Below are 22,800 nucleotides of genomic sequence, written 5' to 3'. Positions count from 1 at the left end.
AATTGTCGCGGATTTACCCAAAGTTTACTTCCAACACTACTTCAGATATTCCAAAATTCTTTTGAAAGAAAAAATCTGAGAAAGCATTTTTACTTTTCGGTAGTTTTTTTTTGTGGTGTATCTGAATGAATTTGAACAGTAATTCCTGGACTCCAAAAGTGCTAATGTATTCCTGAAAAAGACATGTTGGGACCATTTTTGCAGCAATGCTTATAATAGTAAAAGTAAAAACATTCACACCAGGTTTTCAAAAGTTTTCTGAGAAAAATTATATCAAGCATTCTGAAAGATAAATCACTGGGTAACTTATTGGAGGAATCTATGGAGAACTGGTCAAAGAATTCTGAACGAATTATCATAAGTGTTCTTCTGAAAATATTTGAAGGAATTTTGGTGAAATCTGTAGGAGAATTGCTGTAGGAATCTCAAGAAAAACTTAGATCTTCAAGTGTTTTCTAGAGTACTTTCAAATGGAATTAATCGGTGAGCCTTGCTAAATTCTTCAAGGGGTAAATTTGTTTTTGGATATAAAATAAAATATGTGAGCGATTCATCAACATGACAAGTGCAATACGCCTGATATATATAATAGACAACAAATCTGACATGTATTTCATTTTTTTTAGAATAGAAACGTCAACTTATGAGGATGTGCTGATTATTTTTACATTTGTAAATATATAGTATTTTTCTAAGAAACTCTATACTCTGGGGTGTCGAGAAACAGTTTAACTTGCTGAATAGTCGCGGGTTTATCAAAATGGCTATTAGATACCCTATTTTTTATCTATCCTCAAATTATTTGTAGATCTTTAATCGCTGATGTCAGTCAAGCTTACGTTGCACTCAATTTATTGGAGAAATTGCAATGTCGAAATGCCACTCAAGTAAAGGTAATAGAGCTTCCTCTAAAAATACTCATATGTACCTATACACTAAACTGGGCTTTAGGACATTTGGTCGAAAGACATTTGGTCGAATGACGTTTGGTCGAATGTCATTTGGTCGAATGTCATTTGGTCGAAAGTACATTTGGTCGAAGGGACATTTGGTCGAATGGACGTTTGGTCGAATCACTTTAGAAAATTTGCTCGAATGATTATTCAGTAGTGGTTAATCGAAAAATCGTTTGATTCAACAGATATAAAACCAAACCATTTTTTTTTGAACAATGGATGATCTCAATGGATGATCAATGATGCTTTTCATCAGAAGTCAATAACGAATTTATCTACATGATAATCATTACCTACGCTTTACAAAGTGTTCAGTATATGTACTTGTGTCTGTATAGGAAAAATTATTCTTGTAAATGTCCTTAAACTTCAGATATCTTTGGTTGGAAGACAAGACGTTTTATTTTACCCAATTTTGTAGAAGTTCAAAAGTAAATGTGCTTATTTATTGCTCAACGTTTGAAACCATACTGATCTGTTGAATTTATTATTCTTTCAAAATATAATCATTACTTGGAAAAATCCTCCTACATATTTTCGTTGCTCAGTTATTGGAGTGTTAAGCATTGATGAATTTATTATTCTTGAAAAACTGTCATCGTTCTTTATATATAATTGGTGGTCTTTATCCAATGACAACTTCTAGAGTGAGTGCTTCGAGCCTTTATTATTTATCATATTTTACAGCATTACCATGGTTAAGAATCCTGAATGCGGGGCTAGTTCTGATACAGTTGGGCCATAGAATAATTTGGACACCTTGAATTGTCTGCACATAATGCACTTTTACACGTTAAATAATGAGACCAATTTAAAAACCTATTATTTCTAGGGAACGATTTTAACGAAGTACCTCAAAAGTTCTTCCTGGATACGTATCCTAATCATGGTGAATTATTATTGTGATTGTGATTTTTAGTTAAATTAAAAGAAATGGGCAAACCTGGCAATTAATTTAATCTATAACTCTCAAACAAGAGACTTGTGTCTATCCTGTGTATTTGTGTATTAAATGAGGTGAGATGAGTCGACTCAGGTTGAAAAAAAGTTGACTTGCTTCCCTTGTTGTTTACAAATTTTATGTATGAGTCAAAGAGAGAGGATGATTTTTGTGCAGTGACCCATAGTCAACTCGCCATATCCTGAGACGAGACTCGCGAAGATGGTCTTCCGATAATTGCTGAGTTTTTCTTATACAACTCTGTGTTTACATCAATAAATGAGCAAGCTGCTCAAAACCCTTACATGAACGTCTCAGAAATAAATTGTTGCGTTTGCATCACACCGAAGCATAAATAGCAATTTGAATAAAATTCCATGTCAGCTAACGAAGTAGATATTGGAAATTACTAGTCTTGTGTTTAGATTTACCAACATGTTTGGAAAAACTACTCCACTGAATTAGGTTCTTAAAAACATTTACTTGTCACTTTTTCAATCATGACAGCGGAATCTGGCTGCATATGACGTTGATTTTGTTCCTTTATGCGAGTCTCGTCTCAGGCCATATTTTCTTCTACTTCTTGTCATTTACGTCCTCACTGGGACAGAGCCTGCTTCTCAGCTTAGTGTTCTTATGAGCACTTCCACAGTTATTAACTGAGAGCTTTCTTTTCCAAAGATGCCATTTTCGCATTCGTATATCGTGTGACAGGTATGATGGTACTCTATGCCCATGGAAGTCAAGAAAATCCATTAAGAAAAGATCCTGGACCGACCGGGATTCGAACCCAGACACCTTCAGCATGGCTTTGCTTTGTAGCCATGAACTTTAACCACTCGGCTAAGGAACGTCCTTGTTGTCATGTTGTCTTATCTTTCAATATTGAGATATAGAGAGTTGACTATAAAATATTTGCTGTACTTACTTCTTTTCTGCAGTATATGGAACATCAAGTGGAGTTTATAAATGGGTCACCCATTAAGTACGGGACACAATTGGAGTACCACATAAAAATTGTGACATAGGGTGAACGAGACTGAAAATTGTAAATTTTTGTGCACACATTTACAAGAGATTACCTGAGGATATTTTTAGAAGATTGATTTTCAAATTTTCAACAATAATAGTGCATAATTGAAAGTGATTCACTTATTTTAGTGGCGATTCAAATATAATGAAGTTTCTTACAGTAAATTGGGGAAACAGATAGCACGAGGCTCATTTTATTCAGATTTGAGATCAAAGTCGTAAATATTCATCAGACTTCTTCAGCCGCTTCTTATTAAAGGTAGAGGTCCCATATGTTTTTACATAACTTAACAATTCTTGTTTCAATAATATTTGTGAACCGGTTATAGTAGCGCACTTTTATACAGAGTTAGATCAAAACCTGAAATGTGTCCCAAATCTATTTATCAACATTGTTTGACATCCTATGTCACTCTCATGGGAAAAGAGTAAACGTAATAAAAAATATTATTTTTCGGTATATATTGCCAAAATGACGTTTTTTTAAACAAACACTTAGATGTCGAATGAAATACAAAGATTTACAAATTTCGGTCGAGCCAAGCGTGACAAGCTTTACAAAATTTTCGGAGGACTCATACAAAAAGTGTGACAAAGGAGGGAAGGGGGTCAAAAAGTTGAAATTTAGCGTGACATAATTTGTGTACCACCCCTCAGTAGAGAGTGATTCATTTCTCCATGCCTCTTAAAAGGTAAAACAAATTCTTTAAACAAACCAAAATATCTTCCCGATACACCTTATCAAATGGATAATCGATGCAAAAAGATTAGCTGCCCTGAGTGATTCCAAGTATTTTCCAGACATACATACTTCAAACTTTTCCATACCACAGTAATGGGATTGGTTATTTTACTTTATCTTTCAACGTCAGGCACTATGACACAAGTTGAACAAAAAGAAAACAATTTAATGTCAACTTCAATATAAAGTTTTACACTTTAGTACAAAAATTAATCCAGTAACTATAACGACAATCGTAACAGTTTATCAATTATGTTCCTTCACATCATTATTGCATGCTGAGACACTAATACTGACTCTCCCTCTTACATATGTTTAGGATCTGTAGATGCCATGCGCGAGGGCCGTGTCTCTCATCTCGATAATATTGCAATCAGCATCCTTTGGAGCACCACAGCATATATAAAAGGATGCCGACCGAAACACAACTGTTCAGTGCGTTAACAATCCTTCCAAAATAAATTCTAATTTCACGGCTTTTCTCATTACCAAAATACATTTCCACTCGTCTACTAACAGCAAACATTACGAAGCCAGAAAACCTTACGCAAACAACTGGTTTAAAGTGTATGAAGCGCCTCGTTTCGGATATGTAGGCAATTGGATCATTCGGCAAGGAAAGTGAATTCCCTGTTACCTATCGTGGTTTGCAATCAAACGTTCATCTGACGCCATAAGTGGCCTGCTGACGGGCAGCTCTCATTTTCACGGATACCTTTTGGAACGATGGCATCTCAAAGCTACGACAACAATTGAATTGATTTTCCCCTTTGCCAATCAACCAAGAAGCCGATAAATAACCGACGAGATGGGTGAAGAAAAGCACGGGCCAACGAAAGCGTCTTGTTCGCGATGGCAAGGAGTTCGAGCCAATCTTCCTCATCTGCTAAACGCATACTGTGGTCACGACCTGAGGAGTTTTCAATCATTTGATGGATTTATGACTCTGATGTACCGCCCGACGGATGCCGCAGCCCTCGGCGTAGCGCGGATACTTTTTGGCCTAATGATGCTGATAGACATTCCCGAGGAACGTGGAGGTGGAGATTTGGACTTTCGCTGGGGCGATCCCAGTGGATGCAAGTTCCCGCTCATAACCGGAATGGAACCGATGAGCTATCCACGGATGGGAATCGTCTATCTGGTGATGTGGTTAGGAGCGTTGGGGGTTATGTTGGGCTATCGGTTCCGACTCAGTGGACTTATGTTTGTGATTAGCTATTGGTACGTGTTTCTGCTGGACAAAAGTGCTTGGAACAATCACAGCTACCTGTACGGATTGCTGGGGACGATATTTATGTTCACGGATGCCCAGAAATGCTTGTAAGTTGAATGTAGTTTAGCACTCAAAATGTACTAAATTTGTTACAAGTTTGGGATAAGAAGTGCATTAAAGGATATTTTTATATGACAATTAACACAGCGAAACGAAAGTACCGTCAAACGGGGTAACTTGCAACACTTTTCAGCTTCAAATCTATTTGGATGCAAATTTTAGGGACTCAGATGAACCAAAGACAATCTGGTATCCTGATCGCCACGTAAAGAATACCATGTGATATTCATTTTATTATAAATTGGTTTCCTGGGATCAGGAGAGGCTGCAAATATGGATTTTGCATGCTACCCTGATGTGGGGTAACATGCAACCCACAATGCTGACTAAAGTTTACTATCAAAAATTTAATCAATACCGTGTTTTTTATCCTCAAATAATTAACTACAGTAAAAGCTTAAAATAAAAAGAAACTAGGTACCATACTTTTAAAAAAATCATTTTTATTAATTGAATTATGAATATTGACACTATCCGATTAATTAATCAATTGATTTTGTATTTTATTGGTTCCCCAAGTGGAAACTCGAACAAATCACAAGTCACTAGCCGTCAATAGTGGAAAGCCATTCAAAAGTTTTAGTGCAACCTTTTTATTCAAATACAATGGGTTTTAGGTTTTGCTTCACATAAATTATTTTTATTCATATTTTAAGCAAAGCAACGTATCAGATATTGATAGCGTGTTTTGAAATGGCCTCTGTAGGTCATTGAAAAGGCTGTGCTACTTTTCCCCGAATGTCGGTTCCCCGAATGTCTTTTCCCCGAACGCCAGTTCCCCGAATGCCTGTTCCCCGAATATCCCGTTTCCCCGAATAACCCACTTCCCCGAACAGTTTTTGGCAATCATAATTGTCATAACTTTTTACAATTCAGGTAAGTGAACGTACTGGTCATCTGATATGCACCCTTCTTTATTTGATTGGCGGTTCTTGGGAGTTTTACCGTCCTCAGCATTTTTGGCAACATGTGTATAGTCAAGAAAGACCAAATACCTCCTTCTTTCGATTGCCTATCGTTCTTTCTAGTTCACCATCTTGCTACTTAAAAAGATTAGAGCTCCTATTCGAACAGTACCACTTTTCGGGGAACTGGGTCATTCGGGGAAATGGCATTCGGGGAAAAGGGTCATTCGGGAAACTGGCGTTCGGGGTATATACCAAACGTGTAATAAGTTGGTTAAGGTACAAAAATGTTAATGTAATTCTATAAATAAATGGTCAATCTTGCTTTTTCATGTGCTTTTGATGACAAGCGGCAGAAAACATCTTGCCATTGAAATTGAAATTGCTGTTGCAAGTTACACTACAAGGATAGTCAAAAATGATTTTTATTATTTTCAATGTTTAAACGTGAAATTAGCAAAACTTGTTCATTGTCCTTTTGTACACAATTAAATACAGTAACGGGTAGCAAATACATAGAATAACATTTATATCCCGTTTGTGTGGTACTATGAACGATTTTCATTCTTATTTTTATATGATCAAATGTGTGATATGATTTTCTCCTCCAGCAAACCAAACAAAATTTAAATGATACGCAAATCCTCACCAAAACCTCTATTTTTGTACCTTATGTCATTAACCGGTATACCAAATTAGAATAATTTTATTAAACGCTTTAGAAAACGTCAGTTCAGTTACATGTCGGTGTGTTGCAAGTTTTACCCCTGATGCATGTTACCCCGTTTGACGGTACCGTAATCCGGGGTATCATTGATCAGCGGGGTAACATTGATCGGAATGACTCATCTCGTTAAAAGTTCAAATAAAGATTTATTGATGAAACATTTTCGAATCATGAATGGTGCCTCTCTTTCTTATATTCATAAGCTAATGAAAATTGAGGTTTTTGCCAAAATTGCGTTTAGTTCATGCGTAAATTTGTCAACTTTTTGAAACAATGATTTCTATCATTTTCACTAACACTACCGAAAATTCATGTCGCACATGAGTTCTGCAGACGATGTGATCAAGAAAAATGTGGTTGTTACTAAATATGGCATCGCCGAAAACGATTTCGTTGTCAAATCTTTTATAAGTTTATTCAATTAGTCAACATTAACTAATTACTATTATGAAAGTAGAATTTTCTTAGGAAATTGCCTACTTTTAGGCGTATTCCGCGGTATAATGTGTTTTTAATTTTGAAATAACTCGAAAAGTAAATGATTTGTTAGAGTTTGGTCTTCATATTCGGCTTCAGGGGCCATGATTTTAGTAAGTAACGACATTTCCAATATTACCGAACGTTGTTTACTTGGGTGATGTTACCCCATATCGGCTGAATCAAAACATCACTTAAAACATTTATTTAAACCCGTTTAAATATTTCGGAAAACAAAATAAAGTATATAGTTAGGAGCGGTGCCAGTACTTTATTTTTTAAATATAAAACTTGTAACATTTGTATTGTGGAAAGAAACATTTAAGAAAAACGAAAAAAAATGATCAATGTTACCCCGGATTACGGTACAATTTTTGCGTGTCCCAAAGATCGAATTAGATGTCACCAATTAATTGGGGGTTGCTAAATCCAATGCCGCTCAATACACCACAATTTTAAGCAATAGATCATAAAATTTATGTAAAATACTTATGTTAAAAATTTTGAGTCAAATTTAAACTTTGATCATACCATATCAATGAACCATTCATAAACTCTTTGATTGTTTTATATGGTTTTCGATGCGATACTTTTACAAAAAAAAAAAAAAATTGAAACGTACCTTTTAAATATCGAAAATATTACAAATTTCGTTTGTTCCTAAATAAACCAATTGGTCCGTAACGCAGGTAACATACCTTTACGCGGTAAGATCTGCCGAACGAATCGCTTAGCATAATATTTTTTCATACTAAAGTTATATTTCTGGTAATTCAATAGTTTGCAGTATTTAGTCCTAATTACCGGTACCCGTCGGCTTCGTAGCCGTGCATTCGATGATGTACATACAAATCTACAGAAATCGAGCTATTTCCAGATTGTGCCCGGTATTTGCAGCCACTTTTTATGTAATGTATATTTAAAAGTAATGTCAAAATTTATATTTACATTCACAAATTATTTAGTACGCTATAAAAATAATATTAATAAAACCAATATTTTTAAATTATTATTTAAGTGGCTTAAGGGTCCGGTAATGGAGGATCTCCCCTACTCAATTTAAATATTTTGTCGAATCAAGCATATTATGATTGCATTATAAAAGTTGATAAAATATTATAGAGAATCCATCAGAAATGTATCAGATTTTAGGTAATGTCGGTCATTTAGTAATACAAAATCAGGTTCAGAAAGTTCCGTAAATGTTACAATTTCCCACATTTGATCGAAATGAAAATGAAAATCGACACATAAAAATGTAGATTAAATCCTATACCAAAAGAAATGGTACGTTAAGTCAGAGAAAACATTATTAGAAAAATCAAATTTACACCCGATTCTGTTTTTGCACGGATTTATTTTACACGGCCGTGCAAAAAAAGTTTCCATACATATTTTTCCGCCAAAACCTTATTTTTGCATGAATCGTCGAGAAATGGTGTTACTTTTTTTGCACGGTTTTTGAAATTTGAACTGAAAACTTTTTTTTCACGGTACGCATCCCCCGTGCAAAAACAGAATCGGGTGTATTAATTAAAAGAAATTGAGTATAAGATCTAGATGACGCTTTGTTGGTATAATGACATTCCAATACAGTGGTCACCAAACTGGGCAAGGTTTTGTGCGGCCCGCGAACTGATTTAGAATCTGAAAGGGATGTGGCCCGCATATTATGATTTTATTTATCATAATCCTTCTTCGAATTACGATATGAGATAGATGTTGTTTGGTAGCATGCCAAGATTCTTTCACGTTCTTTCATAATAAGGCGTTGAATAGTGATCAGGAATACAAGAATACAAGAATAATGGTTTAAATATCTTAGTTCAGGGATAGTTCTGCATTTTCTATAAGTTTTGAGGTTTTCATGATTCTAAAAGATATACTTAATTTGACCAAGGGTTTTTGAAGTCTTTTAAAACCAAAAACTTAAAGTTTTCATAGTTTGAAAGTAGCCCTGAATAGCATTTTTTCAGTTCAGATAATCTCAAAACTGGGTATTTTTCAAGCAACCAAATATTCGGATTTTACTTAAGCAGTGAACTCAAAACTTCACTTATGGTAGAAACTATATCGCCGAATAAGAGAATATAAAGGACACTTGAAGAACTTGATTTTCTAAAAAATTAAGTGATGCGCCTATCAACAACTAGAGAGCTCATAACAAGTTCATGACGAACTTTTTTCTTACTTTATGATTATCATCATTCTATTGGAGCAACATCAATTAACTTTTTGTGAACTGAAGTTCGATTACCTGCTAAAAAAATTAGCTGCTTAAGCCAAAACATGTCTTTTTATCTCTACTTCTGGTAGCTTGGGTTTACACCAAGAGAGAAAAAAAAAAAGGAATTTGAAGAACATCAACGATTTCCTCGTGTTCATCTTGCCTGACTAGCATTGAAATTTCGATGGTTTTATAAGTCTGAGAAACGTCAGATTCCAAAAAGCTTTAGAATTAGCTTCAAAATTACACTGAAGTTTAGCTTGATTTGAGTGTTTTTAACAACAGTGAGCTCGTACTACTGTTGAAATTTCGATATGTTTGACACAGGGACTTTGGGGGGGCAGGATCCGTCATTGATTTCACAATTTTCAAAAGCAGTTTTTTCATTCAGAATCAATAAAATTTACAGGAAAGTGTGTTCACTGTACAGTCGAATTTCGTTCATTGCACTACGTTTAATTGCACTTCGTTTTAATTGGGCTCCCGTTAAGTGGGCTATAGCCCACCTAAAACGAAGGCAAACGTCACTTTCTGACATAAACCGCAATTTGGTAATGTTGGTAGCCCTGAATTTCTATTGTAATCGATTATTTGACAGCTTAAAACTTAGCCCGATTAGTGAAAGTCTTCATTCAGAAATAGAAATAGTCACAGAATTACTAAAGTTTATGCATTAATGACTATTTGATATCTGCCTCTCTTTCATTCTGCTGTGAATTTCTACGCTAAATGTAATTTCGCCTGAGTTGAAGCTTAGCGATGCTTCAACCCAGGCGAATTGACAAACAGGAATAAATTTCCCTTCAAAATGAAAGAGAGGCAGATAGAAAATAGTCATAAATTACTAAACTTTAGTCATCCGTGTTTCTGAGTGTTCCACTAGGTGGGCCACGGGTTTAGTTCAACGAACGAAAGTTGACTGCATTCTATTCTCCAACCGAAACACAGTGAACACATTTTCATTGAATAATTTTCAGTTTTGAACAGAAAAACTGCTTTTGAAGTTTTGATGATGACGATGATTACGATGACGGAGCGTTGAACGTTAAGGCAATATTTTAATGTTTACCGATTTTACAATATTTGTCTTGAAAACTGAATACTGCTGGAAATCTTTATGCCTTAACTAATAGAACGATTTTTTATGCACTAAGTGCACTTGGTCCATTCTGACCTGAAAGAGAGGAGAGAGCTGGCTTCGATTGTGAGCTCCCAAAAGTCAAGGGAACCTGTCACCAACTGTCACTGGAAATCCGCACAATCGAAGAATAGAGCGTGAAAACCAGTCAAAATTGAAGCAAACGTAATTAAAATTTCTAGGTGTTTTTCGATGATTTCCCATTTTGTATGTAGTAGTGTGTTGGCAAGCTGCGATTGATTTTTTATAATCATACCCTTTTTCATAGTGAACAACAAAAAGTGAATATGTTTTTGATCAAAATAAGTTCATCCGACTATTGTGCACCTGAGAGAGACTCGCGAAGAGGAAAAATATCAACGTCATATGCAGCCCAGATTCCGCTGTCACGAAACGTCAAATGCAACCCATCGTTTTTATGGCTGAAAATGTGAAAAGTTTTGTATTCAAAATAAACTACTATTAAAAAGCTCAGTCAGTGGAGCAGTTTTTCCAAAGATGCTGATAAATCTAAACATAAGACTAGTTATTAATAATGTCTGCTACGTTTCCTAGCATGAAATTTCACTCAAAATTCCGTTTATGCTTCGGCGTGATGCAAACGCAATTGTTTTTTTGCTGAGATGGTCACGTGAAAGCTTGAACGGCTTGCGCAAGATTGATGTACACACTGAGTGGAATAAGAAAGAAACTCAGCAATCGTACAAAAAGAAGGCCGATTCCGCGAGTCTCGTCTCAGTTGTGCACAACCCAAGAATTAAGAAAGAAGTCAAAGTAGGCAAGAAAACATGCCAACTGTCAGTGAGCTGTCTCCTCTCTCTCAGATTCTGATCAGACATTACAATCTCATCTGATCCCCTAGATCAAGATTCTTTGAAGAGAGGTTCATCAATCTAAGCCCGTGGTCATCAAAGTGCGGCCCGCACGTGATGTGTGTATCTCTTAAATCTGATAAGTTTTGCATATATTTTCTTCGGGAAGCAGTTCTACTCCCAAAGTTATTAAGAACATCAAACAAGATTATTACGAAAACTAACCACTTTTTGAAAAAAAAAAAAACAAAATGTTTGACAAAACAGGGCTGAGGATTTGTTTACTCTGGTTTTCACAGCCCGGTGGTATGCCATGTTTTCGAGGTCAGCATCTAATTCAAGAACAACAACGTACATTGGCGTAATCATATTAGGGAAATTTTTCTTCGATATTTAAATGTGTTCCGCGCTAACCATAGCAACTCTAATTACCTTGCTGTACTGCAAATGCATAGTTTGCAACCGTTTGTTTGTGCTAATACAACTGTTATTGTGAGAAAAGAAATTTTCCGGCTAATAAGATTTCGCCTTCCTCGGTTGTTAGTCCTTAAACGACTATTTGTTTACAAACATTGAGTTGTCAGTGGGAACCACTTCCTGTGGGAACCAGAGATGTTTGCTCGTTATTTTCCAATGGGATAGTATTGGCGGTGTCAGGAGGCTGGGTTTTTACTCTACCGTTTCTAAAGGGTTGTTAAGGATTATTGACTGCAACTTATACGATGAATAGAAAATTTTCTCCAGCGTCCATGGGCCTTTTTATCGCGACTTGACCGTCTTTTATTTATGTAAAAATACATTTATTCCGGTGTTAGAAACATTTTACTAAAAAACTTGGCATAGGAATGCCAGAAATGTGTACCGTATGAGTGCTTTGCAACGCCCTACACTCGAAATACATAAACTAGAAAGAAAACAGTTAAATTGATACCAAAACTAGTGAACCTATGTGCCTGATAAGCGAATATTTTTTAGGAACGTTGTATCAAGATAGTGATGATGGTATTATTTTATAACCAAAACAAACTCGCCAGCTGTCAATTCCTATTCCAAAATGGCTGAATGAGAAATACGACAGAGTGAACTACCGTCCTACTAGATATCTTGACTTACATCATCTTTGGATGGTGTTGAGATATAATCGGTATAATCCTCAATTTAATGATCGCTTCGATGAAATTCTATTATTCGATGTGATGCTTGACAGATGTTTTTTAATTATTTTTTTTTGTAAAAATGATGATCAATCCGATTTTTTAGCTAAAGCATCTCAGACAATTTTACGGTATTCTTACAACTAGGCTGTCAGGAGTATTAAATAAAGTAGATCCGTAAATTGACTGGCAATATTTTTCGGCTTGTTGACATAAGTGGCGATGAATTTCTATCGTTTATGGTTTGAAGATTCTCCAATCAATGAAGAAGAGGCTGCCATAAACCGGAAGTCTTTTGTTTAAAAACTAAACAAGTTATACAAATAGACACTTAAATGCTGAATCTCACGTTATGAAATGCGCCGCGAAAACCGAGTTTGGAAAGCTATGCCTTAGAGAAAAATTATTTTCAAAATTTTTGTCAATTGCGGGAGAATCTTCAAGTCACTAAAGAAAAATTGACTACTAAGCCATCTTTGGTTGAAAAAGCAATAAAAACATAAATTTTCTCGTTTTCCTCATACAAACTTCAAACCCACTGAGACTTCCCTGCTTAGACTTGATGGATTCTATTCATATTTTCACAGTGGCTTCTAGGGCTATCTAAAGACTTTTGCACTATTTTTAATTATGGACCTGTAGGTATATGTTCATTATTTATATTCTCATTCCTTACACAGAATTTCAAAATAATTCGTACGATTTTCAAGAAAATTCGTACAAGCCTGAATGTTTGTTCTCTGTGATCCTAATCATACTACCTCGTTCATTCCAGCTCTCTGGATGCCTGTCGGAACAACGATCCGCAATCGAAAACGGTACCATTCTGGAACTATTTCATTCTTAAATACCAATTCTTCATACTGTATTTTCTGGCCGGATTGAAAAAAATGTGCCCTGAATGGCTCTCTGGATATGCAATGACCAACCTAAGCTACCATTGGGTTTTCCTTCCGTTTAGGTAAGACAAATCGATTACACAGCGTAACAAAAATGACATTTTTGCGTGTCTCAAGAATCAAATTATGTTTCTCTAGTAGATTTGGGGTTGCTGAATCTGATGCCGTTCTCAGAAATGTTCCAGCACGTCACAATTTTTAGCTACAGGTCGCCAAAGTTGTATAAAACACTGGTTTCATTCATGTTTACATAAAATTTAAACAATGATTTATCAAAAAATATTATGAACTAATCTACGAAGCATGCAAAATAGGACTTAAACTTTCATTTCAGATATTATTTGATTGAAATTACACGATTAAATTGAGCTTAAATCGATTTGTTCAACCTTTTTCTTCGTTTCTCTTATATGGCAAAATGCAACACTTTTCTTAACCAACAAAAATTAACTTTTGAGCATCGGAATAATTATGAACTTTGTTGATAGGTATTGTTAAACACATGACGTTTGAGTTCTGAGGCTAATTAAGCAAATAAATTGCCATACAAGCTGGAAAACTTGCATGCAAGTTGACTGAAATAGTCAAATTTAGCATTTTTAACAGCCAGTATCTCAAAAACTAGACGTGCTATGATATTTCTGTAAATGGTAATGGATTCAGCAACCCTTAATTAAGTAAATAGCGGTATTTTGGTGCTTGAGACAAAATCGTGTTCCGCAGTGTTATCAACTACACAGTGTGTATTCTTAAGCTGATTTTTTATTTTCTAGATTACTGATGGGCCCGGAACTCACAGATCTGCTGATAATTCATTGGTTCGGCTGCATATTCGACACATCGGTTGTATTTTTCCTAGTGTATGCCCCGACTCGCAAAATAGCCACGCTTTTTGCATGTGCGTTTCACCTGATGAACTCACGACTTTTTCATATCGGTATGTTCCCATGGGTATGCTTAACGCAACTTCCACTGTACTACAGTGTCAGTTGGCCTCGGTTAGTGTGGAAGAAGTTATCAATCAAGAGTCGTGATAGCGATGCACCTGTACCAAAGAAAGTCCCTAACCATGTCAAGCAACAAACGGTCTCTGCCTTGTCATGTCGTAGAAGATTGGCCATGACGGTCATGCTCTCCTACTGTGGATTACAGTTGTTCCTACCGTATTCACACATCATCACCAAAGGCTACAACAACTGGACGAATGGTTTGTATGGATACTCCTGGGATATGATGGTACACGCGTGGGATACCGTTCTCACATCTATTAAGGTGGTGGACAATCATCAAAATCATTCCCTCTACCTTCTACCGTATGCCTTCGTGGATAATGATAGATGGACCAAGCATGCAGATATGGCTTATCAATTCGCTCACTGTATTGATCGTAACATTCGTGCAGAGTATCAAGAGGATCGTAGGCCAATCACAAATTTCTCAATTTACTTCGACATATGGTGCAGCATGAATGGACGATTTCTACAACGCATATTCAACCCTGAAGTGGACATACTGGCTGCTAGATGGTCTCCATTTAAACCGGTTGATTGGTTACTACCCTTGCTTAACGAATTCACCGAGATGCGATCTATGATCGACAAGACGACTCAAGAAGTACACTCTTGGAGCAACACTTCTGACGTTTTGTTTGTTGCTGACTTCCCCAGATTGACGTTGGATAACTATATAGTTCCCGATATGGACAATGTTACATTGACAATACTTGAAGGCAGCGTAGAATATCGTCACGCCAACGACACTAGGACTAATCATCTAAGCAAAGGGCAAAGTCTTTCGAATATCCCACCAATGTTCCACCATGTAACAACGACAAGTGCTTCACCGTCGTCCATGCTCTACACATACGTGAACAAATCGATGAAAGCTGGTCCCACCGATGACGAACTAGCCGAACGGAGACAATCAAAGCCCATTTTACCACTGTGGAAGGAGTTCAACAATCGGTTTGACAACTACGTCCGATTCTTGCAACATGTGGGCAATTCTTTGCTCTACGAAATCTACGGCGTTCCGATGCCCAGGAGGGTGAGAATTTCGCCCAGTGAAACCACGTGGACAACTGAGTGAAATAAAATAAGTGCAATCAAATGGATTCCAATATTATGAAAGAATTCCATATTATACCTTCGACTTGGTTCTTTGCCTTTCAAAAATTGTTCTATAATCAATTGCCTATTATTTGACCATTTCCACATATCTGACCATTTTGTATAGATAAAATGTCTAGGTCTATGTCTAACGGCTGAGTTGGTGGTTGGCGGCACGGGACGTCATCATAATCACCCTATCCATTTGAAGAAGCAAATCCCAAGAACTACTCCATATATCGACGTGAAAAATGTATCAATATGATTCTATATATGTAGTGCACAACCCAATAAAAATTCAGCTTAATCGGTTTACTAAAATTCGAGATTTGACAAAAGATAGGGAAAATAACACGGTCTCCCGTGTCACTTTTATTCACACTTTCACACTTGTGAGGCCGCACTTCGCAGTCCAGTGGTGAAAGAAATACACAATAGTTTTACATGATAATGATGCTTCAAACTCATCCACTGAACACAATAGGACTACACACAAGCGGTGGCGATCGAGGCGAGATATCAAAGAGAGTAGAACGAAAATAGCATGTGCTGATCAGTGCTCCCCAAACACCGATCATGAGGATCAACTCAACATCAGATGGAAATTAGGAACACAAATTTTGTTAAAAGTTTTAATTCTTCTATACAATCTAGAAATAGCAAATCGGCTCTGTTAAGCTGAATACGGCGTGTGAGCCTAAAATAAACGAATTGGTAAAAAAAAAGTTTTACATCTTCTCATAAGCATCCAGGTTGGTTTGAATCCATACTTTTTCTAATTCTTTATAAGTATCATTACAAATATTGCATTTATTTCTTTTATCTAGGTGTTCTGTGTTAGACAACATTATCATCCTTATTTGGTAAAACAAATTTAAGCTTATATTAACATTTTGTTAACTGCATGATTTCAATTACCGTAGCAGTTCAGATTTTTTACAGGTGAGTTGATTTCACCTGCTTATAAGAGAAAAAAATACTTACAATTTACTTAATCTAACTAAACCTAAATATATAACGCATTAATCGTGGCAATAGAATATTGCAACGATTTTCGTCTAAAATTATTAATTATTTTATTTCACTTTCATTCCAATGTTTCAACATTGGATTTGCTATGTAACTCATTGGTATAATAACAGGGAGAAAGCTTCAGGATCATTTCCAAAATTTTATTTTGAATTCTCTGTAGAGCTTTCTTCCTGGTATTACAACAGCTAGTCCATATTGGTATAGCATACAACATGGCTGGCCTGAACATTTGTTTGAATATCAAAAGCTTGTTCTTAAGACAAGGTTTTGATTTTCTATTAATAAGGGGATAGAGACATTTACATATCTGATACATTTGGCTTGAATGCCCTCAATGTGATTTTTGAACGTTTCTGAAATTCTTATCTAACTTGAGCCCTAGTCTACTTGAAGGTTTCAAATAAGAGCTTTTGATTTATGTGGGAATATTATTAGTTGAGTTTTGGAAGTATTAGGAGAAATCTTACATTTTTGCATGTATGAAGAAAAAATATCCAAACTTTTTTGCAATCGACTACAGATGACACGCAGACTTCGTTCTTTGGCGGAGAGGCCTGTGTCATCCGCAAACAAGGATTTTTGACATCTTTGAGGCTAAGTCAGATTTGAAAATATTGTATAATATTGATCCCAAAATGCTGCCTTGAGGACCACATAAGCTCTTACAGGAAGTCTTTCAGACCTGGAGTTCTGATAATTAACCTGAAGTATACGATTTGACAGGTAACTGTGAATTATTCTAACAATGTATGTTAGAAAAATAAAGTTTTTTAATTTTACGATCAAACCTTCATGCTAAACACTGTCAAATGCTTTTTCTGTGTCGCGAACAGCAAGACCAGTAGAATAGCCTACAAATTATTTGGAAAGGATCAAATTTGTTACACGTAATAGCTGATGAGTGGTCGAATGTCCATGGCGGAATCCAAACTGTTCATTGGTCCATTTGTCAGGAAAAAATGCTAATAGGGTCCTAAAGCCCTGTCCCAATTTTGATACCAAACGCTTAAGTTTAGGCTATAAACACATGCTTACTCAATTTATAAATGATTTTCGTTGGTTAAAGTCAATAAAACATTTTTTTATTGTTTTTGAGATTTTGTAACACCCCTTGGTTTAAACTGGGTATCTTTTGTTTTCCGTGTCAGATAGGAACAACCCCAGTGTTAAAACTAAAAGCCCTGTGGTACTTTTGTCGATAAAGTGAACGTCAAACATGATGAAAAGTATCAAAGTTCATATTTGGAACAATTTTTAAAATTAAATTTCAAATTTGTTATAGTTGTTATTTGAGCTGGAAAAATTGCTAAAGTAGTTGCAAGAACATGCTCTTTCGTATTATTGAATAAAAACATTAAACATTAAACATTTTAGGACCCAATTGAAAACATTTGTTAAATATATCCACTAAAAATGATAAGCTACTTTCTGGAAGTTTCTTGATGAGGATGTAGAAAATTCCATCATCGCCAGGGGCTTTCACATTTTTGATTTTTTTTAATAATAGTTGTCACTTCTTCCAAATCAATCTCCCAGGAATTTTCGAAAACGTTCTCTTGATTGAGAATATTTTCGAAGTCCTGAGGGGTTTTCAAACTGCATAGCAAGTTTTTGAGCTTTTTCGCAATTAGTTAGTAATAATTTGTTTTTCCCTTTCAATGCCGGTATTGTATTCTGAGGTTTTTTTTTTTAAATTTTAGATAATTTCCAAAAGGGCTTAGAGCAGTGCTGGGAATGGTAATAGTAGTAGGCTTAAGTTTTTGCGAAAATCACGTGGCTCTCCTAATACAGTAGTTCAAAATTGTGAATCTCATCAAGTAGCCTATGTTGGGTACATGAATTTTCTAAATGAGGAGTGTCATTGAGGGCTGCAAATGCGGGAAATGCAACGGGAAATAGAACATTTTTCTACAGTAGTTTTGGATTGCCCTTAGCAACGGGTGTTTTGCTATTTTCACGGCATTTTGCCTACAGCAGCGATACGCGTGAGTTTCACTGGCACCGGTGACTGTGATTCGCTATTTCTGCAGATCCTGTTGAAGAATGCAATGATTGTGCCTCGTATGCAAAGCGACAGCACTGGATGTGTGTAGCTGTATGAGTAAGGTGGCGCTGAAGGCAGTCGGAGGTTATTAGAACTAAATTGGAGGTGATGATTTGGAGGTTATTTGGCAATTTGGAGGTTAAAATCCCCTCCAAACACTAGCGATTTTGCGGTGGGATGTTGACGTTTGATGACGAATAGGACGAAGAAAGGGAGAATGGAAAGTTTGCCATTCATCCGTAATGTGATTCACGATCCGTACAGACGTGTTTATAGTAAAGTCGTAAAGTTCTCTTGAGTTCAGTAGTTAATTTGTAGCTGTTTCTTTCCTACACGCTAAGAAAATATTATACTAAATGGCTTAAATACCATTCTAAAACCATATTCGGTCTATTCACTCATTGCTATGCATTTTAGCTTATTAAGCTTGGCTAGTATAAACAGGTTTTATATTGATAAATGATTATTCGGGAAATAAACATTTAACGTATAAAGTTCTAAAATCATGTGCTATGAATATAATCGGCCATTTTTCTTTATTTACGGTAAACAAAGGCCTAGAAAAACTTAACAATGTGAACTTTGTATATAGCGCATTTATTTTCATACCATTGGTCCAAATTTCCCGCATTTTCATATAAAATTGGTTTTATTCTTCCCTTGCTGCAGATGAATTTCCACATGCTCATCTCAGCGGATGTTTGGAGGCGTACATCTGTTTTTCAAAGTCACTTTAAACGGTGCGAAGAAACCCGTTATAGGTTGAAGATCCTTACCGGAAGTTGCGCTTGATAAATGGGGGATCATCCACGAAGTCGTACAGATTCCATCGGTGGTGTTTCTGGATCAGTTTTTTTTGCGTTTGAAGACGAATCATATTCTGGGGAAAAGTTGCAATATTTAGAATATTTACATAGTTCCACAGCCGGGATGTACTGTTTGGGGAATACACTTACCAAGTGTGATTTGTTTTCTGTTATTTTGATACAATAAACAGCAAAATAGTGAAACGATAAAACTAGACCCGTGCAAGAAAGAAACTTTTTACAATGCAGCTGGAAAACGACTGAAAGCGAGAAACGTGCAAATTTTACAAAGTCCTCAGAGCAATATCGGACGATCAATATGTTTAGCTAATAATATTTCTAAATTATGCAAAGGAAAGCTTAAAATGACTCTGTTTTCTAAGTTTTGCAATGAATAAAATGTACAAATGAGTTCAATCGCATATAAAATATATTAACTAGAATTTTTCATTCTCTCCGTGTACCGAAATCCTGGTTCCGCGTTCTGCTTCGGTGACCTTGTTCTGCGTTGTGGTATGTCCACCTCTGCCCAACAGATCCTGTCATAGAATTTTCATAGCTAGATCGAGAGTGCGTTGAAATTGCTTTCTTCTCACGTTTTAAGATGGATAAAGAGTTTAAGATCATCGTCTATAATCACGGATTCAAATACTACTTCACATTTTGGTATAGCAATGCCCCTGGCTTCAACAATGGAATTTGTTAAAGTTTCAAGAGCATTGTCAATATCATGTTTTGTTTGTAAAGAAATGTTAACATCAAGATGACTATCGATATATGTTTCATACATATTTCAGTCGACTCGAAAATAACACTACGGAACACGTTTTTGTCTCCAGCATCAAAATACCTCTATTTACTCAATTAAGGGTTGCTGAATCCATCGATGTTTACAGAAATATCACAGCACGTCTAGTTTTTGAGATATTGATTGTTGAAAATGCAAAAATTTACTATTTCAGCCAACTTGCATGCAAGTTTGCCAGCTTGTATGGAAATTTATTTACTTAATTCGCCACAGAATAGGGTCCTAAAGCCCTGTCCTAATTTTAGTGCCAAATGCTTAAGTTTAGGTCAAAAACACATGTTTACTCAATTTTATAATGTTTTCCGTTGGTTTATGTCAATAATGCATATTTTTTAGATTTTGTCACACCCCTTGGCTTAAACTCAAATTTTGGGTGTATTTTGTTTTCCGTGTCCCTTCCGAAATGTCAGATAGGAACAACCCCGGTGTTAAAACTAAAACATCAAACATGATCAAAAGTGTCAAGGTTCATTTATGGACCCAATTTTCAAATTAAAGTTTAAACATGATATAGCCGTTATTTGTGCGGGAAAAATTGCTAAAGTAGTTGCAGTAACATGCTCTTTCGTGTTATTGCATAAAAACAAGATTTTATTAAAAATTTTAGGACCCAATTCAAACTTTATGTGGGGGGGGGGGGGGGTTCCTAAAATTTTTAATAAAATCTTGTTTTTATGCAATAACACGAAAGAGCATGTTACTGCAACTACTTTAGCAATTTTTCCCGCACAAATAACGGCTATATCATGTTTAAACTTTAATTTGAAAATTGGGTCCATAAATGAACCTTGACACTTTTGATCATGTTTGACGTTCGCTTAGTCGACAAAAACACCACAGGGGTTTTAGTTTTAACACCGGGGTTGTTCCTATCTGACATTTCGGAAGGGACACGGAAAACAAAATACACCCAAAATTTGAGTTTAAGCCAAGGGGTGTGACAAAATCTAAAAAATATGCATTATTGACATAAACCAACGGAAAACATTATAAAATAGAGTAAACATGTGTTTTTGACCTAAACTTAAGCGTTTGGCACTAAAATTAGGACAGGGCTTTAGGACCCTATACTCATCATCAAAGTTTATAACATTTTTGATACGGAAAAGTTATTTTTGATGGTTCAGAAAAGTATTGTATTTTTCCATATAAGAGAATGAAGAATTTTGTATGAAGACTGCAAGCATGTTCAAAAAGATCAGTTTAATCTAAATTTAATCGTGAAATTTCAACCAAAATATATCTAAAACGAAAGTTTAAGTCCTCTTTTGCATGCTTGGCGGATTAGATCACAAAAAAGTTTGATGAAATATACTTCAAATTTTAGGTAAACATCAATAAAACCAATGTTTTATACAACTCTGGCGACCTGTAGCTAAAAATTGTGACGTGCTGGGAAATTTCTGAGAACGGCATCTGATTCAGCAACCCCAAATCTACCAGAGACACATAATTTGGTCCTTGAGACACGCAAAAATGTCATTTTTGTTGCGCTGTGTAATTAAAGGAGGTGCTGATAGCATTGAGAATCGCTTCATGGGATATTGCGACTTTTGCACCTATTTAGATTTACCCCAAATTTCTTTCTACAGTCAACTCTCCCTTACTCGATATTGAAGGGACCATCGAGTTAGGGAGGTATCGAGTTACAGAACACAAAACCAATGCAACTGCGATCCAAGGGACCATCGAGTTAGCCATGAAAACTAACTTTTACTATGGTTCTCTAACTCGATATCGAGATACGGAATATCGAGTAAGGGAGAGATAACTGTATCACAGTCGAATCTCGCACACAATTTCGCGGTGCAAATGTATACAAGCAAGGTCTATCATGAGAAAGGTTGTTTCAGCTTTTTCACAGTTGACCAGTTAGCTTACTCAGTTAAACAGATCTTGCTGTGCGCAACCGTGTGATTAGTGCGCAATAAATCGTACTGTGATAATCGTTGGTATCAGAAGGCCGGCTCCAAAGGCACGTTCCCCACCAGTTGGGAGATTTGTGCCATCGCCATATTTGAGCCTATTTCATCATCTACCCGATGGGAGAGGAAAGGGAAGGGAAAGATGGGAGGAAATAGGAGTGGGGTCCCTTGAAGAGAGAAGATCGCATAAGCGAAATGAGAGCATGTAGCTCCATACCACAATGGGTTCGAACAGCGCCCTAAAAAGGGCACTACAATATGCATGAGCGTAAAGATAGCCTTTAGCTCATTACCACAGCGGGTTAAGAATAACAGGATGTCCTGAAGATTCAGGCTTCTGTATTCAGTTTCACTTAATAAGTGTTTACCAAGTAATTGGAATCGCATTTGCGCAAAAAACTGGACAGTTACATATCAGGTGATACGAAGTTCCATAATCGGAGTCACAACTATCACACACAAATGAGTCAGCACGCTGAATATTTGCCATGTGATAGTTGAGTCGGCAGTGGCCTGTCAACGCTCTGACCAAGAGACTGCAATTCTGCTTTGACAGATTTGTTAAATACTTCGCCACCTTTGGAGATGGCTCAGTAATGTACAATTTTGTTTGACGACACGACTCCAAACTATTCCAATATTGCTTGTGCTGAGTTGCCGCCCAAGAGTTTATCTGAAGCTTCACCCAGCACTTCGAAATTGGAATAGCCGGCTCAGGGCCAATGAAGTCAT

The 22,800-nt window shown here is 36.2% G+C and overlaps 1 protein-coding gene across 1 annotated transcript; it reads left to right on the top strand.

Moving 5' to 3' along the window:
* The first annotated feature begins 4,019 nt into the window (after positions 1–4,019).
* Positions 4,020–15,454, top strand: LOC5575300 (vitamin K-dependent gamma-carboxylase). Its single transcript, XM_001655624.2, has 4 exons — positions 4,020–4,105; positions 4,190–4,993; positions 13,222–13,407; positions 14,119–15,454. The coding sequence occupies exons 2-4, from the start codon at positions 4,479–4,481 to the stop codon at positions 15,431–15,433; spliced, it is 2,016 nt and encodes a 671-aa protein (XP_001655674.2). The 5' UTR covers positions 4,020–4,105; positions 4,190–4,478; the 3' UTR covers positions 15,434–15,454.
* Positions 15,455–22,800: the final 7,346 nt, after the last annotated feature.

This window comes from Aedes aegypti, unplaced genomic scaffold (assembly GCF_002204515.2).
Source record: "Aedes aegypti strain LVP_AGWG unplaced genomic scaffold, AaegL5.0 Primary Assembly AGWG_AaegL5_hic_scaff_1142_PBJ_arrow, whole genome shotgun sequence".
NCBI classification, from domain to species: Eukaryota; Metazoa; Arthropoda; class Insecta; order Diptera; family Culicidae; genus Aedes; species Aedes aegypti.
Note: the sequence above shows the minus strand (reverse complement) of the source record. Positions and strands in the feature narration are given on the sequence as shown.